Source organism: Oncorhynchus clarkii, chromosome 9, assembly GCF_045791955.1.
Source record: "Oncorhynchus clarkii lewisi isolate Uvic-CL-2024 chromosome 9, UVic_Ocla_1.0, whole genome shotgun sequence".
Classification (NCBI taxonomy): Eukaryota; Metazoa; Chordata; class Actinopteri; order Salmoniformes; family Salmonidae; genus Oncorhynchus; species Oncorhynchus clarkii.
In genome coordinates, this window is record NC_092155.1 from 71,148,836 (window position 1) to 71,163,614 (window position 14,779).

A 14,779-nucleotide genomic window follows, 5' to 3' on the forward strand; every position below is an offset into this window, starting at 1 on the left:
AGAATCACAGACAGACAGACAACTGAGGAGAATCACAGACAGGCTGACAGACTGTGACAGATCAGAACAAGGTGAATCACAGACAGAGGGACAGTGACAGCAGAGATGCAGAGACAGACAGCACAACAGGGATAAAACAGACTCAGAGGCCCAGTTATAGTGATGAGTTGTATCTCCAGACTCCAGTGGTGTTTTAACATGTATTGTTTTAAACATGAGCTGGTTAAAAAAAAGAGGAAGACCATGTTTCTTCACTCACTGGTACAGTAAAGGTTCTCTGTACTATAGTGTACTACTGATGTTATATAATGCAGGTTAGGAGAGTTAGGTTAAGGTTAGGAAAGGCGTTGGCGGAAAGGCTCTCCTCACCTGCTACAAAAATCACTTCCAGTCGTAGCTTTATCAAGTGTCAAAGATGGCAACATTCTCTGATAACTACATGCCTATTTCTGTTTCATACTTCTCAAAGTTGATAACTAGCTTGTTCATTTTTTCTTCAGTGATTCAATTCAGTAAGATATCATCATTTACTAATTGAAAGAATTATATTGACACGTACTAAAATACATTAAGTCTGCAGGTCAGTTCATCTGGATACTTCAAAACTCCTAAGAACTTCACAAATCCAGTGTGTGGGTCTTTCAGTGAGTTGGAGAGGATTGAGGAACAATGGCACCGTTTGAAACCTTGACATGGACTGTGAGTGAAACTTTTCTGTTTTATTTGGCATGTTTAAAAAACTATTATCAATGTAAATATTTCCCCTATGAAATATAAATCAGAGTTATTATTAGCCTAATCGTTCTGTCCATTTTAATGAAACCCTTTAGAAAAAAACGTGGTGGAGAGATGTACATTTTCACTAGGTCAGCGTTTCCCAAACTCAGTCCTGGGAACCCTAAGGGTCCTGGGAACCCTAACATTTCGTTTTTTGCCCTAGCACTACACAGCTGATTCAAATAATGAACTCCTCACCAAGCTTTGATTATTTGAGTCAGCTGTGTAGTGCTAGGGCGACAACCAAAACCTTCACCCATTTGGGTCCCCAAAACCGAGTTAGGGAATTGCTGACCTAGATTATCTTGGGGTTTTTGTCACACATTTAAAGACAAATTAAAAACACGCCAGTTGGCGCCACCACACACACTCACAAAATACTCTTTAAAATGGTCCCACATAATTACTATCATTGTTTTTGAAATGTGAATATTTCTGTAAGTTTTATAAATACACACCATCAGTTTACATTTTTGTGATTTGTTTTGTGACATTTTCTCTACTTCCAGATAACTATTATATTGGTGTTTGTAAGCATTGGATCCTGTATTGCATGTGGTAGAGCTGAGTACAAAATAGGGGATGAATGTTGTCCCATGTGTTCACCAGGTAAGGACCGTCTCTTTACATCGTATGAATCACCAGACGTCAATACATCATCAACACTAACAGAAAAACATGACATTGTGATTCTCTTCCCCAGGAAATCATGTACATAGGCATTGTACTGAATTCACCAGTACCAGCTGTGTGCCCTGTGTTGATTCTACGTTCCTTGATGAGCCCAATGGTCTCATAAAATGCAAAGTGTGTATCAACTGTGATCCAGGTAAGAGTGGTCCTGTGTCTGTACTGAAACCCAGACACAAACACTGATATGTTCTATGCTGTTAGGCTTTTATCTGCATCAGATAATACATGCCATGTTTTCTCTCTAGGTTTGGGTTTGAAGGTAAAGCAGCCATGTAGACCTTCATCAGACACTGTCTGTGGGACACTGGAGGGGTTCTACTGTCTAGACCCAACTAAGGATGGTTGTAGAGCAGCCCAGAGACACAGCAGCTGTAAACCTGGTCAATACATCAACCACACAGGTTGGTCTTCTGTCTCATCATAATACTTATCGTGTTGTCATAATTCAATTTAGTCAAGTTGGTAACTTCAGTGTGAATAATCATTAACAGTTAATGGAATTAAATTAGTAGGGGAAAAAACAAAATGCAATCATATTTTTCTGCAGGAACAATATCTACAGATACTGTGTGTTCTGACTGTACTGGTGATACCTATTCAGATGGATCATTTACATCCTGCCAGCCACACACACAGTAAGTTCACATATGTTTACATACATCAAAAGTGTAGGATAAATAATACAATATACTACAGTAAAAATATACAATATCATGGAAAGTTGAATGATCAAATTGCTGTCTCAGACTGTTATATTATGTGTTACAGGTGTAAATCCTTAGGTCTTCAAGAACTTAGACCAGGAACTCATTGGTCCAATTCTGAATGTGGACCACAATCCTCAAGAATAGAACCTAGAATCATAATTGGTGTTGTGGCATCAGTCCTAATAGCTCTTGCAACAATAACAATAATAAGAAGAAGGATAATTGTAATTCTAAGGAAGAAAAGAAGTCCAACAACAGTGACTTTTTCTCCAGTGACAGTAAATGCTGTAGAGGTATGTTGATATAATCTACATGTTGAACAGTCACTGTGCTAAGGTTAGCTGAGCAGATGATATTATTGCTCTACTTCCTCTGGGCTGAACTAGAAATGTTTCATTGAGTAATATGTTTCCTTCTATTAGGCATCGTCAGATTTAGAGGAAACACCAAGCAATGTAGTACAATGAAACAGAAGAAAGTACAGCATCTTGCAGGTGTTAGTTTTGGAACTGGTGAGTTGTCAAGAACTTCAGCCGTATGACTAAAAGTGTATGCTCTATTACTGCACGTTATCAATACAATGATGACAACTAAGATATGGTCAAAGTGCTATGAAACTATAGCTTCACTTTCACACGGTCCTTGTTCATTACTGGTTTATTCTCCCACAGATTCAAGCTCTGACTGCACTCATCATTACAAATGCTACCTGAGGTACGTCCAGACTCTGCACACTGTGGTAAATGTGATCTACATTCAATTATTTCTTGAAGTTGGTTTCTGGCATATTACTGTTGCTAAGTAAGATTTTATGAGGGTTGCCAAATTGGAGTAAAACACTGTATTTGTCAGTGTTTTTTGTGCACTAGTATCCCAAAGTATTAAGTGAAATCAAACATAGAAAACAGTATTGGCAGCAATGACATTTTTTTTAAAGGTAAGGCTACTATTATATTATAATTATTTCGGTGACAACCTGGTTGACTTGGCGCTCGGGTACAGCTTGCTATGTGGTAGCAGAGAGAACAGTCAATGACTGGGGTGGCTGGAGTCCTTTTTAGGGCCTTCCTCTGACACCGGTTAACCAATGCAAATGAATAGGGAAACATTGAAAGCTTATTAATAGGACAACGTTTAGCGTAATTGGGAACACATATGGCGCGGGGAGGAGTCAAAGGATCCTAGTCAGGCTATTGTTTCAGAGAACCTCTAGGGCTTCATGTGTATCAAATCTGTAGGCGCTAGTGGGCTAAATCAATGACAAATATAGCTGAAATGTGCAGGCGTTTGTCATGATCTGTGATCAAAATAGGCGGGGGTGTTTTTGGTTCTGTTTAGGCTATAGGTTACGCATAAGAACTCAGATGCACTGAAATTAATAGCCTGATTCAATGCGATTCTCCTGAATTAAAATCTGTTAAACTGTTTGGTCTATGAATACCGCTTCTATACCGATTCTATCTTTTTGGTCTCTTTCTATAGGCATATCGTACCACTACTATTCTAAATTGCGGAGATTTAGGATTACCAAGAACCCATGTTGAGTGTGAGCAAGACCTTCGATCGTCTAGTGGACTATGCAGAAATAATCGCGTAATTCATCATTGTTAAAGACTATATCGCTTTATATAATCTGGACTGTTGTTTTTACTAAGGCTTAGCAAACAAGGGGCAGCATATGCTTTTTACCCATTTCTATAACAATAGTTAGGCCTATATCCTCACATACCCACTCAATTCAAGCCCTACTTTTAACCATAAGACATCTCAGTGATTGTGTCTGTTAAACATGGCGCGTGCATGATACACTGAACCCACACATGGTGCCTGCATGATACACTGAACCCACACATGGTGCCTGCATGATACACTCAACCCACACATGGTGCCTGCATGATACACTCAACCCACACATGGTGCCTGCATGATACACTCAACCCACACATGGCACCTGCACGATACAACATTAGAATACAAGTAGTACTAATCATTAAGGTGGTTGTCAGCATGACTTTCAACTGCACAATATGCATGAGTTCAAAAACGTTCTGCTGAGTTTGCCCTAGAAAATGTAGCCTAGATAGTATCACTTCTTTATGTCCCTTGTGAAACAGGTTCTACTACCAGCAAGTAAATACACTTCTCTCCACAGTTCTGAGGGAAATACATTCACCCAAAACAACTTTTTACTGAATTACCTTAGACATATAATTTACAATTGATAGTCTTTTAACATCCCCCACAAACCAAATAGTTGTAACCTACAACTAGATGCGAACTCATCGAACTGAACAAATCGAACTGAACAAATAAAAGAGCAATGGACTTTTAAAAACGTCCCTAACATTCCCTGTATACAACTGAACATGTTGGTTTCACTCTAAGGAAGGTTTCCTTCCTCATAAAACCCCTTTCTTCATGTTTTATGTCTCTACAATCAATGGACAAATGGGTTTAGTTAAATACATCTAACACCAATACAACTATTTGCAGTTTAGCAGTATTATCATGATGAATTTGTCAGACTACTCAGACAGATGGTCAACAGAATGTAAATCTAAACCTGCAAGCCTTGGCTACTTTCAATTCTCTGCCTGTTTCATTAAATAAACTGCTAAAATACTGCAGGGACTTTCCTAGTCATATAACACATGCAGAACATGCTCTACCTGTCCCACCATGCCTTCCTGCCCTCCTGATCTAACAGAACTGGACAGGGGAAAACAAATACCATAATGCTTTCACCTGTCTCCTGTTTAGATCAATGACAATGAAAGAAAGGAGATAGAGGAAGCCACTGTAGACTATTGAGGTGTACCTCTACAGTAGGCTGTGGCTGCCTTGTTATCAGTCTTGTGTTTCTCTCCCTCAGGAATGGCAGACCAAGGAGCTGCTCTCACTTATGACTCCACTGTCTGATGAAGGAACAAAGCCGCTTGATGACAATGGATCCTCCTCAAGAGGTCAAAGGGCAGACTAATCTCTCAGGCAGTAACATCCCAGTCTGCTTCAGTGGTCCAGAAATCAGGAGCAAACCCAGACTCAGCCCGATAGGTAAGAGATAGCAGTATCATAATCAAACCCAGACTCAGATATGGATAGGTAAGAGATAGCATTATCATAATCAAACCCAGACTCAGAGCTGGATAGGTAAGAGATAGCATTATCATAATCAAACCCAGACTCAGAGCTGGCACCTCTTGTTACACACTACAAATATGAACGTAAGGTTCTGTGTGAGACTGAAGTTTTATATTTAATTAAAATCCTCACCTTAATTCAGTTTAATAGGGCATGTTATAGAGCTCACCAGATTGTAGTCCTAAAAAACTCTGGTTTGTTCAGACATTCCTATGGGGAAGGAATAGGGTTTTAGGATAAACGCTTAAAATAAGGTCTGAGGTTAAAACAGGCTTAGGAAATCTTATACGTTTTGTTCTATGGGATAATTTGATTAATTATTAAGCATTTATGTGCTTTTTATGGTGACATAAATACTTAGAAATTCACAAAAAGTGACTTTAGCTGATGATTATCTCATAGACAAAACTCCTAAGCCTGTGTTTACCACAGACCTTACTTTCTACACTCATCCAAAAACCCTACCAAAACGCCATTAATTTCCCCAGAGGCTTCGTCCAACGAACCATGGTGGAGTTAATGCCTACAAAAAGACGCCATTGCTATTTCTCTATAGTAGTGTTGTATTAACTAGGCTTATTGTCCTTGTCCTGTGTGTGTATGAACCAGTGATGATTCGCTCACCCCCTGCCATGTCAGCTGACCAGGAATGAGGCAAGCCGCCTCGTTACCCCGAGACTGTCTGGAGGGTAAGATACAGAATATAGGTCTCTCCATGGGTGGGAGATTGATATTTAAGCTAATCAACACTCCCTGTCATGTACTGTCATGTTGTGTCTTGTCTCTGTCCTTTCCCTTCATCCTGTCTCCCTCTGCTGGTCGTTGTTAGGTTACCTTTTCTCCCCCTCTTTCCCCCAGCTGTGCCTTGTCTCCTCCTAACCACCTCGTCACCCCTTTTCCCACCTGTTCCCTTTTTCCCTCTGATTAGGTCCCTATATCTCTCTCTGTTCCTGCTCCTGTCCTTGTCGGATTCTTGTTTGTTGTGTTTCATGCCTGAGCCACTATCGTCATGTTTGCTGTAACCTTGTCCTGTCCTGTCGGAATCTGCCGGTCTATCTGAGCCTACCTATGTTTGGTTATTAAAGAAGCTCTGTTTAAGTTAGTTCGCTTTTGGGTCCTCATTCACTCACCATAACAGAAGAATCCGACCAAGAATGGACCCAGCGACTTCGGATCCTCTCCACTCAGCCGTCGGGATCCAGGGAGCGATGCTAGGCAGACACGAGCAGGAAGTGTCTGCTGCTCGACATGCCGTTGAGACCCTGGCCACCCAAGTCTCCAACCTCACAGAACAGGTTCACCATCTCCGCCTCGATCCACCGGCCACTTCCAGGGCTTTCGAATCTCCGGAGCCCAGAATCAATAACCCGCCGTGTTACTCTGGGGAGCCCACTGAATGCCGCTCGTTCCTCACCCAGTGTGATATTGTGTTTTCTCTCCAGCCCAACACTTACTCCAGGAGCACTGCTCGTGTCGCCTACGTCATATCTCTCCTTATTGGACGGGCTCGTGAGTGGGGCACGGCAATCTGGGAGGCAAGGGCTGAGTGTACTAACCAGTATCAGGACTTTAAGGAGGAGATGATACGGGTTTTTGATCGATCTGTTTTTGGGGAGGAGGCTTCCAGGGCCCTGTCTTCCCTGTGTCAAGGCAATCGATCCATAACAGACTACTCTATTGAGTTTCGCACTCTTGCTGTCTCCAGTGGCTGGAACGAGCCGGCCTTGCTCGCTCGTCTTCTGGAGGGTTTCCGCGCAGAGGTAAAGGATGAGATTCTCTCCCGGGAGGTTCCTTCCAGCGTGGATTCCTTGATTGAACTCGCTATTCGCATTGAGCGACGGGTTGATCTTCGTCACCGAGCTCGTGGAAAGGAGCTCGCGCTCTCCGTCGCCTCCCTCTCCGCATCACTACCATCTTCCTCTGCCGGCTCGGGTGCTGAGCCCATGCAGCTGGGAGGTATCCACATCTCGACTAAGGAGAGGGAACGGAGAATCACCAACCGCCTCTGTCTCTATTGCGGTTCCGCTGGTCATTTTGTCACTTCATGTCCAGTAAAAGGCCAGAGCTCGTCAGTAAGCGGAGGGCTACTGGTGAGCGCTACTACTCCTGTCTCTCCTTCAAGATCCTGCACTACCTTGTCGGTCCATCTACGCTGGACCGGTTCGTCAGCTTCCTGCAGTGCCTTAATAGACTCTGGGGCGGAGGGCTGTTTTATGGACGAGACCTGGGCTCGGGAACATGACATTCCTCTCAGACAGTTAAAGGAGCCCACGGCCTTGTTCGCCCTGGATGGTAGTCCTCTCCCCAGGATTCAGCGTGAGACGCTACCTTTAACCCTCACTGTTTCTGGTAATCATAGTGAAACCATTTCTTTTTTAATTTTTCGTTCACCTTTTACACCTGTTGTTTTGGGCCATCCCTGGCTAGTTTGTCATAATCCTTCCATTAATTGGTCTAGTAATTCTATCCTCTCCTGGAACGTCTCTTGTCATGTGAAATGTTTAATGTCTGCTATCCCTCCTGTTTCCTCTGTCTCTTCTTCACAGGAGGAGCCTGGTGATTTGACAGGGGTGCCGGAGGAATATCACGATCTGCGCACGGTGTTCAGTCGGTCCAGGGCCACCTCTCTTCCTCCACACCGGTCGTATGATTGTAGTATTGATCTCCTTCCGGGAACCACCCCCCCCCGGGGTAGACTATACTCTCTGTCGGCTCCCGAACGTAAGGCTCTCGAAGATTATTTGTCTGTAGCTCTTGACGCCGGTACCATAGTCCCCTCCTCCTCTCCCGCCGGAGCGGGGTTTTTTTTTGTCAAGAAGAAGGACGGGTCTCTGCGCCCCTGCATAGATTATCGAGGGCTGAATGACATAACAGTGAAGAATCGTTATCCGCTTCCTCTTATGTCTTCAGCCTTCGAGATCCTGCAGGGAGCCAGGTTTTTCACTAAGTTGGACCTTCGTAACGCTTACCATCTCGTGCGCATCAGGGAGGGGGACGAGTGGAAGACGGCGTTTAACACTCCGTTAGGGCACTTTGAATACCGGGTTCTTCCTTTCGGCCTCGCTAACGCTCCAGCTGTCTTTCAGGCATTAGTCAATGATGTCCTGAGAGACATGCTGAACATCTTTGTTTTCGTTTACCTTGACGATATCCTGATTTTTTCACCGTCACTCCAGATTCATGTTCAGCACGTTCGACGTGTCCTCCAGCGCCTTTTAGAGAATTGTCTTTTTGTGAAGGCTGAGAAGTGCACTTTTCATGCCTCCTCCGTCACATTTCTCGGTTCTGTTATTTCCGCTGAAGGCATTAAGATGGATCCCGCTAAGGTCCAAGCTGTCATTGATTGGCCCGTCCCTAAGTCACGCGTCGAGCTGCAGCGCTTTCTCGGCTTCGCGAACTTCTATCGTCGTTTCATCCGTAATTTCGGTCAGGTGGCAGCTCCTCTCACAGCCCTTACTTCTGTCAAGACGTGCTTTAAGTGGTCCGTTTCCGCCCAGGGAGCTTTTGATCTCCTCAAGAATCGTTTTACATCCGCTCCTATCCTTGTTACACCTGACGTCTCTAGACAGTTCGTTGTCGAGGTTGACGCGTCAGAGGTGGGCGTGGGAGCCATCCTTTCTCAGCGCTCCCTCTCTGACGACAAGGTCCACCCATGCGCGTATTTTTCTCATCGCCTGTCGCCGTCGGAACGTAACTATGATGTGGGTAACCGCAAACTGCTCGCCATCCGGTTAGCCCTAGGCGAATGGCGACAGTGGTTGGAGGGGGCGACCGTTCCTTTTGTCGTTTGGACTGACCATAGGAACCTTGAGTACATCCGTTCTGCCAAACGACTTAATGCGCGTCAGGCGCGTTGGGCGCTGTTTTTCGCTCGTTTCGAGTTCGTGATTTCTTATCGTCCGGGCTCTAAGAACACCAAGCCTGATGCTTTGTCTCGTCTCTTCAGTTCTTCAGTAGCCTCCACTGACCCCGAGGGGATTCTCCCTGAGGGGCGTGTTGTCGGGTTGACTGTCTGGGGAATTGAGAGGCAGGTAAAACAAGCGCTCACTCACACTCCGTCGCCGCGCGCTTGTCCTAGGAACCTTCTTTTCGTTCCCGTTCCTACTCGTCTGGCCGTTCTTCAGTGGGCTCACTCTGCCAAGTTAGCCGGCCACCCTGGCGTTCGGGGTACGCTTGCTTCCATTCGCCAGCGTTTTTGGTGGCCCACCCGGGAGCATGACACGCGTCGTTTCGTGGCTGCTTGTTCGGTCTGCGCGCAGACTAAGTCCGGTAACTCTCCTCCTGCCGGCCGTCTCAGGCCGCTTCCTATTCCCTCTCGACCGTGGTCTCACATCGCCTTAGATTTTGTCACCGGACTGCCTTCGTCAGCGGGGAAGACTGTTATTCTTACGGTTGTCGATAGGTTCTCTAAGGCGGCTCATTTCATTCCCCTTGCTAAGCTTCCTTCTGCTAAAGAGACGGCACAAATCATCATCGAGAATGTTTTCAGAATTCATGGCCTTCCGTCAGACGTCGTTTCGGACAGAGGTCCGCAATTCACGTCTCAATTTTGGAGGGAGTTTTGCCGTTTGATTGGGGCTTCCGTCAGTCTCTCTTCCGGCTTTCACCCCCAGTCTAACGGTCAAGCAGAACGGGCCAATCAGACTATTGGTCGCATCTTACGCAGTCTTTCTTTTCGTAACCCTGCGTCTTGGTCAGAACAGCTCCCCTGGGCAGAATACGCCCACAACTCGCTTCCTTCGTCTGCGACCGGGCTATCTCCTTTTCAGAGTAGCCTCGGGTACCAGCCTCCGCTGTTCTCATCTCAGTTCGCCGAGTCCAGCGTCCCCTCCGCTCAGGCTTTTGTCCAACGTTGCGAGCGCACCTGGAAGAGGGTCAGGTCTGCACTTTGCCGTTATAGGACGCAGACTGTGAGGGCTGCTAATAAGCGTAGAACTAAGAGTCCTAGATATTGTCGCGGTCAGAGAGTTTGGCTCTCCACTCAGAACCTTCCCCTTAAGACGGCTTCTCGCAAGTTGACCCCGCGGTTCATTGGTCCGTTCCGTATTTCTCGGGTCATTAATCCTGTCGCAGTTCGACTTCTTCTTCCGCGATACCTTCGTCGCGTCCACCCGGTCTTCCATGTCTCCTGCATCAAGCCCGTCCTTCGCGCCCCCGCTCGTCTTCCCCCCCCCCCCCCATCCTTGTCGAGGGCGCACCCATCTACAGGGTCCGTAGAATTTTGGACATGCGTCCTCGGGGCCGTGGTCACCAGTACCTCGTAGATTGGGAGGGGTACGGTCCTGAGGAGAGGAGTTGGGTTCCCTCTCGGGACGTGCTGGACCGTGCGCTGATCGAGGATTTCCTCCGTTGCCGCCAGGTTTCCTCCTCGAGTGCGCCAGGAGGCGCTCGGTGAGTGGGGGGGTACTGTCATGTACTGTCATGTTGTGTCTTGTCTCTGTCCTTTCCCTTCATCCTGTCTCCCTCTGCTGGTCGTTGTTAGGTTACCTTTTCTCCCCCTCTTTCCCCCAGCTGTGCCTTGTCTCCTCCTAACCACCTCGTCACCCCTTTTCCCACCTGTTCCCTTTTTCCCTCTGATTAGGTCCCTATATCTCTCTCTGTTCCTGCTCCTGTCCTTGTCGGATTCTTGTTTGTTGTGTTTCATGCCTGAGCCACTATCGTCATGTTTGCTGTAACCTTGTCCTGTCCTGTCGGAATCTGCCGGTCTATCTGAGCCTACCTATGTTTGGTTATTAAAGAAGCTCTGTTTAAGTTAGTTCGCTTTTGGGTCCTCATTCACTCACCATAACACTCCCTTTATTTTACTGACTTGTTGAATGATTGATCCATTCATCCTTCCATCCCTTCCCAGCCTTCCTCTCCTCTGAGGACCCAGCGAGGGTGGAGCACAGTGAGACACTTCTACAGCCAGAGAGGTGAGAGGTCACATGGTTTAAATGGTAAATAGTTATATCACGTAAGCAAAAGCATGTATGTTTCATCATCTACAGTACCAGTCAAAAGTTTGGACACCCCTACTCATTCAAGGGTTTTTCTTAATTTTTTAAAACGATTTTCTACATTGTAGAATAATAGTGAAGACATCAAAACTATGAAATAACACATATGGAATCATGTAGTAACCAAAAAAGTGTTAAATATTAATTTACATTAGTGAGAAATTGTCCACTGATTCATGTAGTTTCTCTCCCCTTTTGACAGTTGATTTCCTCTCAGGAACCCACATTTGTTCTTTGTTATTCTGAAAGTAATTTGTGTAGCGTGTACATTTCCCCACTCATTCACCCCATCTCTTTACATAGCTTATACATATTTGGTGGCCTGATTGCATCCAGACTATGTCAAATTCTGAACACAATGCCCATCCTGGCAGATCTGAACCTAATGCGAGCACAATGTGACTTTCGTGAATCCAGACTTAATGCAGCTTGGAGTGATCGGATGACAGGAGTCACCTTTAAGTGCCTTCAAAGTAATAGATATGTAAGATGCTACATATCTATTACATTGAGTGTTGTATATACATAACATGACTAAATATGTTTATTTCTGTGTTGCACTGGCAGTCAAGAAATGGAACAGCAAGGCCACAGAACATGGCATACGCAGAGCTGTGGGAGACCACCTGAAGCATTCCCCTGGTAGAGCCAGAGGATGGTGTTTACCAAACCACCACCAAACATCTTCAACAGGCTTGAAAAGTGGGATTGATCTGTTTGATCAATTTTTTTGTTTGTTTCAGTTTTCATTAGTTGAAACAATATAATTGTAAAAAAAAAAAAAATGTCAGTTGGTTGCATAAATAATGACGATTACTACATGTTATATGAAATATCAAAACGGAATTGTTCAAATGTAATGGCTATAATTCACTTAATGTTAAGGTATGGAATAATAAATGTATCCTTTTTCACGCTGGATGTTTGAAATATGAGTAGATGATGATTTGAGTCAGTCTTCTTCATAAGTGGAATAAAGACAATTAGCACTAATGTTGTACAGAAATACTGTGTGTAAATACTGGAGTGATGTGTGATGTTAATAAAATGTCCATAGACCAAAAATTGTTATACTGCGTTCATGTGTATAGGCTGCAAGTACGTTGAAATTAAGTTGTTTTCAAGTCGTTGAAACTTTCAACCAAAACCAAACGGAGATTGGACGTCGGGCATAGTCGTCTTTTCAACTACATTTTGCTAGGTGGGTATAGCCTGCCACATCTTCCATCCTCTCAGGCCAGAGAAAGAATGAATGAATTAATGGTTGGATCAGAATCACAGTTATAATCATTGGCCATTACAGAGAATTAGGTAAAACCACAAGTCTAAATCCTTATCTCCATCCATGACTAATTTAGGAAAGGGCTGATTTTAACTAGCTATCCACCGAAGGCCAAATCCAAACAGGCTTCCCTTCATATTTTTTGGGGGTTCCGCCAGAGTCACATCAAATCTAAGTTTCTTTGTCACGTGTGCCGAATACAGACCTTAGAGTGAAATGCTTACTTACAGGCCCTAACCAACAGTGTGAGTTTTATGTAAAAAAATAGGTATTAGGTGAACAATAGATAAGTAAAGAAATAGATACAACAGTAAAAAGACAGTGAAAAATAACAGTAGCGAGGCTATATACAGGAACGGTTAGTCGGGCTAATTGAGGTAGTATGTACATGTAGGTATGGTTAAAGTGGCTATGCATATATGATGAACAGAGAGTAGCAGCAGTGTAAAAGAGGGGTTGTGGGGGAGGGGGGACAATACAAATAGTCCGGGTAGGCATTTGATTACTTGTTTAGGAGTCTTATGGCTTGGGGGTAAAAACTGTTGAGAAGCCTCTTGGAACTAGACTTGGCCCTCCGGTACCGCTTGCCATGCTGTAGCAGTGATAACAGTCTATGACTAGGATGGCTGGAGTCTTTGACTATTGGAGGCCGAGCAATTGCCTTACCAGGCAGTGATGCAGCCAGTCAGGATTATCTCAATGGTGCAACTGTAGAACCTTTTGAGGATCTGAGGACCCAAGCCAAACCTTTTCAGTCTCCTGAGGGGGAATATGTTTTGTCGTGCCCTCTTCATGACTGTCTTGGTGTGCTTGGACCATTATAGTTTGTTGGTGATGTGGATACCAAGGAACTTGAAGCTCTCAACCTGCTCCATTCCACTCACCCTGTCGACGAGAATCGGGGCGTGCTCGGTCCTCTTTTTCCTGTAGTTCACAATCATCTCCTTTGTCTTGGTCATGTTGAGGGATAGGTTGTTATCCTGGCACTACACGGCCAGGTCTCTGACCTCCTCCCCATAGGCTGTCTCGTCGTTGTCGGTGTTCAGACCTACCACTGTTGTGTCATCGGCAAATTAAATGATGGTGTTGGAGTCGTGCCTGGCCATGCAGGCATGAGTGAACAGGGAGAACAGGAGTGGGCTGAGCACGTACCCCTGAGGGGCCCCTGTGTTGAGGATCAGCGTGGCAATCCTACCCTCACAACCTCGCGGACGGCACGTCAGAAAGTCCAGAGGGAGCTGTTTAGTCCCAGGGACCTTACCTTATTGATGAGCTTTGAGGGCACAATGGTGTTGAAAGCTGAGCTGTAGTCAATGAATAGCATTCTCACATGGGTGTTCCTTTTGTCCAGGTGTGAAAGGGCAATGTGGAGGGAAATAGAGATTACATCATCTTTGAATCTTTTGGGGCAGTATGCAAATAGGAGTGGGTCTATGGTTTCTGGGATGAAGCTGTTAATGTGAGCCATGACCAACCTTTCAAAGCACTTCATTGCTACAGACGTGAGTGCCATTGGTTGGGAGTCATTTAGGTAGGTTACCTTCGTGTTCTTGGGCACAGGCACAATGATGGTCTGCTTAAAACATGTTGGTATTACAGACTCGGACAGGGAGAGGTTGAAAATGTCAGTGAAGACACTTGCCAGTTGGTCAGCTCATGCTCGCAGTACACGTCCTGGTAATCCGTCTGGCCCTGCGGCATTGTGAATGTTGACCTGTTTAAAGGTCTTACTCAGATTGGCTGCGGAGAGCGTGATCACACAGTCGTCCAGAACAGCTGGTGCTCTCGTGCATGTTTCAGTGTTATTTGCCCCGAAACCATCATATAAGTGGTTTAGCTCGTTTGGTAGGCTCGTGTCACTGGGCAGCTCTCGGCTTTGCTTCCCTTTGTAGTCTGTAATGGTTTGCAAGCCCTGCCACATCCGACGAGCATCAGAACTGGTGTAGTACAATTTGATCTTAGTCCTGTATTGACGCTTTGCCTTTTTGGTGGTTCGTTGGTTGGCGTAGAACGATTCCTTATGAGCTTTCGGGTTAGAGTCCCGCTCCTTGAATGCAGCAGCTCTAGCCTTTAGCTCAGTTTCGACGCTGCCTGTAATCAATGGCTTCTGGTTGGGGTATGTACGTACGGTCACTGTGGGGACGACGTCATCGATGCACTTATTGATGAAGCTCATACCT

At 45.1% G+C, this 14,779-nt stretch overlaps 1 protein-coding gene across 1 annotated transcript; it reads left to right on the plus strand.

Moving 5' to 3' along the window:
* LOC139416907 (tumor necrosis factor receptor superfamily member 14-like) lies at window positions 1–12,075 on the plus strand. Its single transcript, XM_071166082.1, has 12 exons — window positions 1–699; window positions 1,287–1,386; window positions 1,481–1,606; window positions 1,716–1,871; window positions 2,018–2,105; window positions 2,239–2,470; window positions 2,600–2,689; window positions 2,849–2,891; window positions 5,050–5,231; window positions 5,928–6,007; window positions 11,170–11,233; window positions 11,885–12,075. Exons 1-7 carry the CDS (start codon window positions 670–672, stop codon window positions 2,642–2,644), a joined length of 777 nt encoding a protein of 258 aa, XP_071022183.1. The 5' UTR covers window positions 1–669; the 3' UTR covers window positions 2,645–2,689; window positions 2,849–2,891; window positions 5,050–5,231; window positions 5,928–6,007; window positions 11,170–11,233; window positions 11,885–12,075.
* Window positions 12,076–14,779: the final 2,704 nt, after the last annotated feature.

What these genes read in the sequence shown, in the direction of transcription:
- LOC139416907 (XM_071166082.1), top strand. Translation starts at nt 670, where the DNA reads ATGGCACCGTTTGAAACCTTGACATGGACT. An exon ending in TTGAAACCTTGACATGGACT is followed by an intron (nt 700 to 1,286) that starts GTGAGTGAAACT and finishes CTCTACTTCCAG; the next exon opens with ATAACTATTATATTGGTGTT. An exon ending in TGACAGTAAATGCTGTAGAG is followed by an intron (nt 2,471 to 2,599) that starts GTATGTTGATAT and finishes TCCTTCTATTAG; the next exon opens with GCATCGTCAGATTTAGAGGA.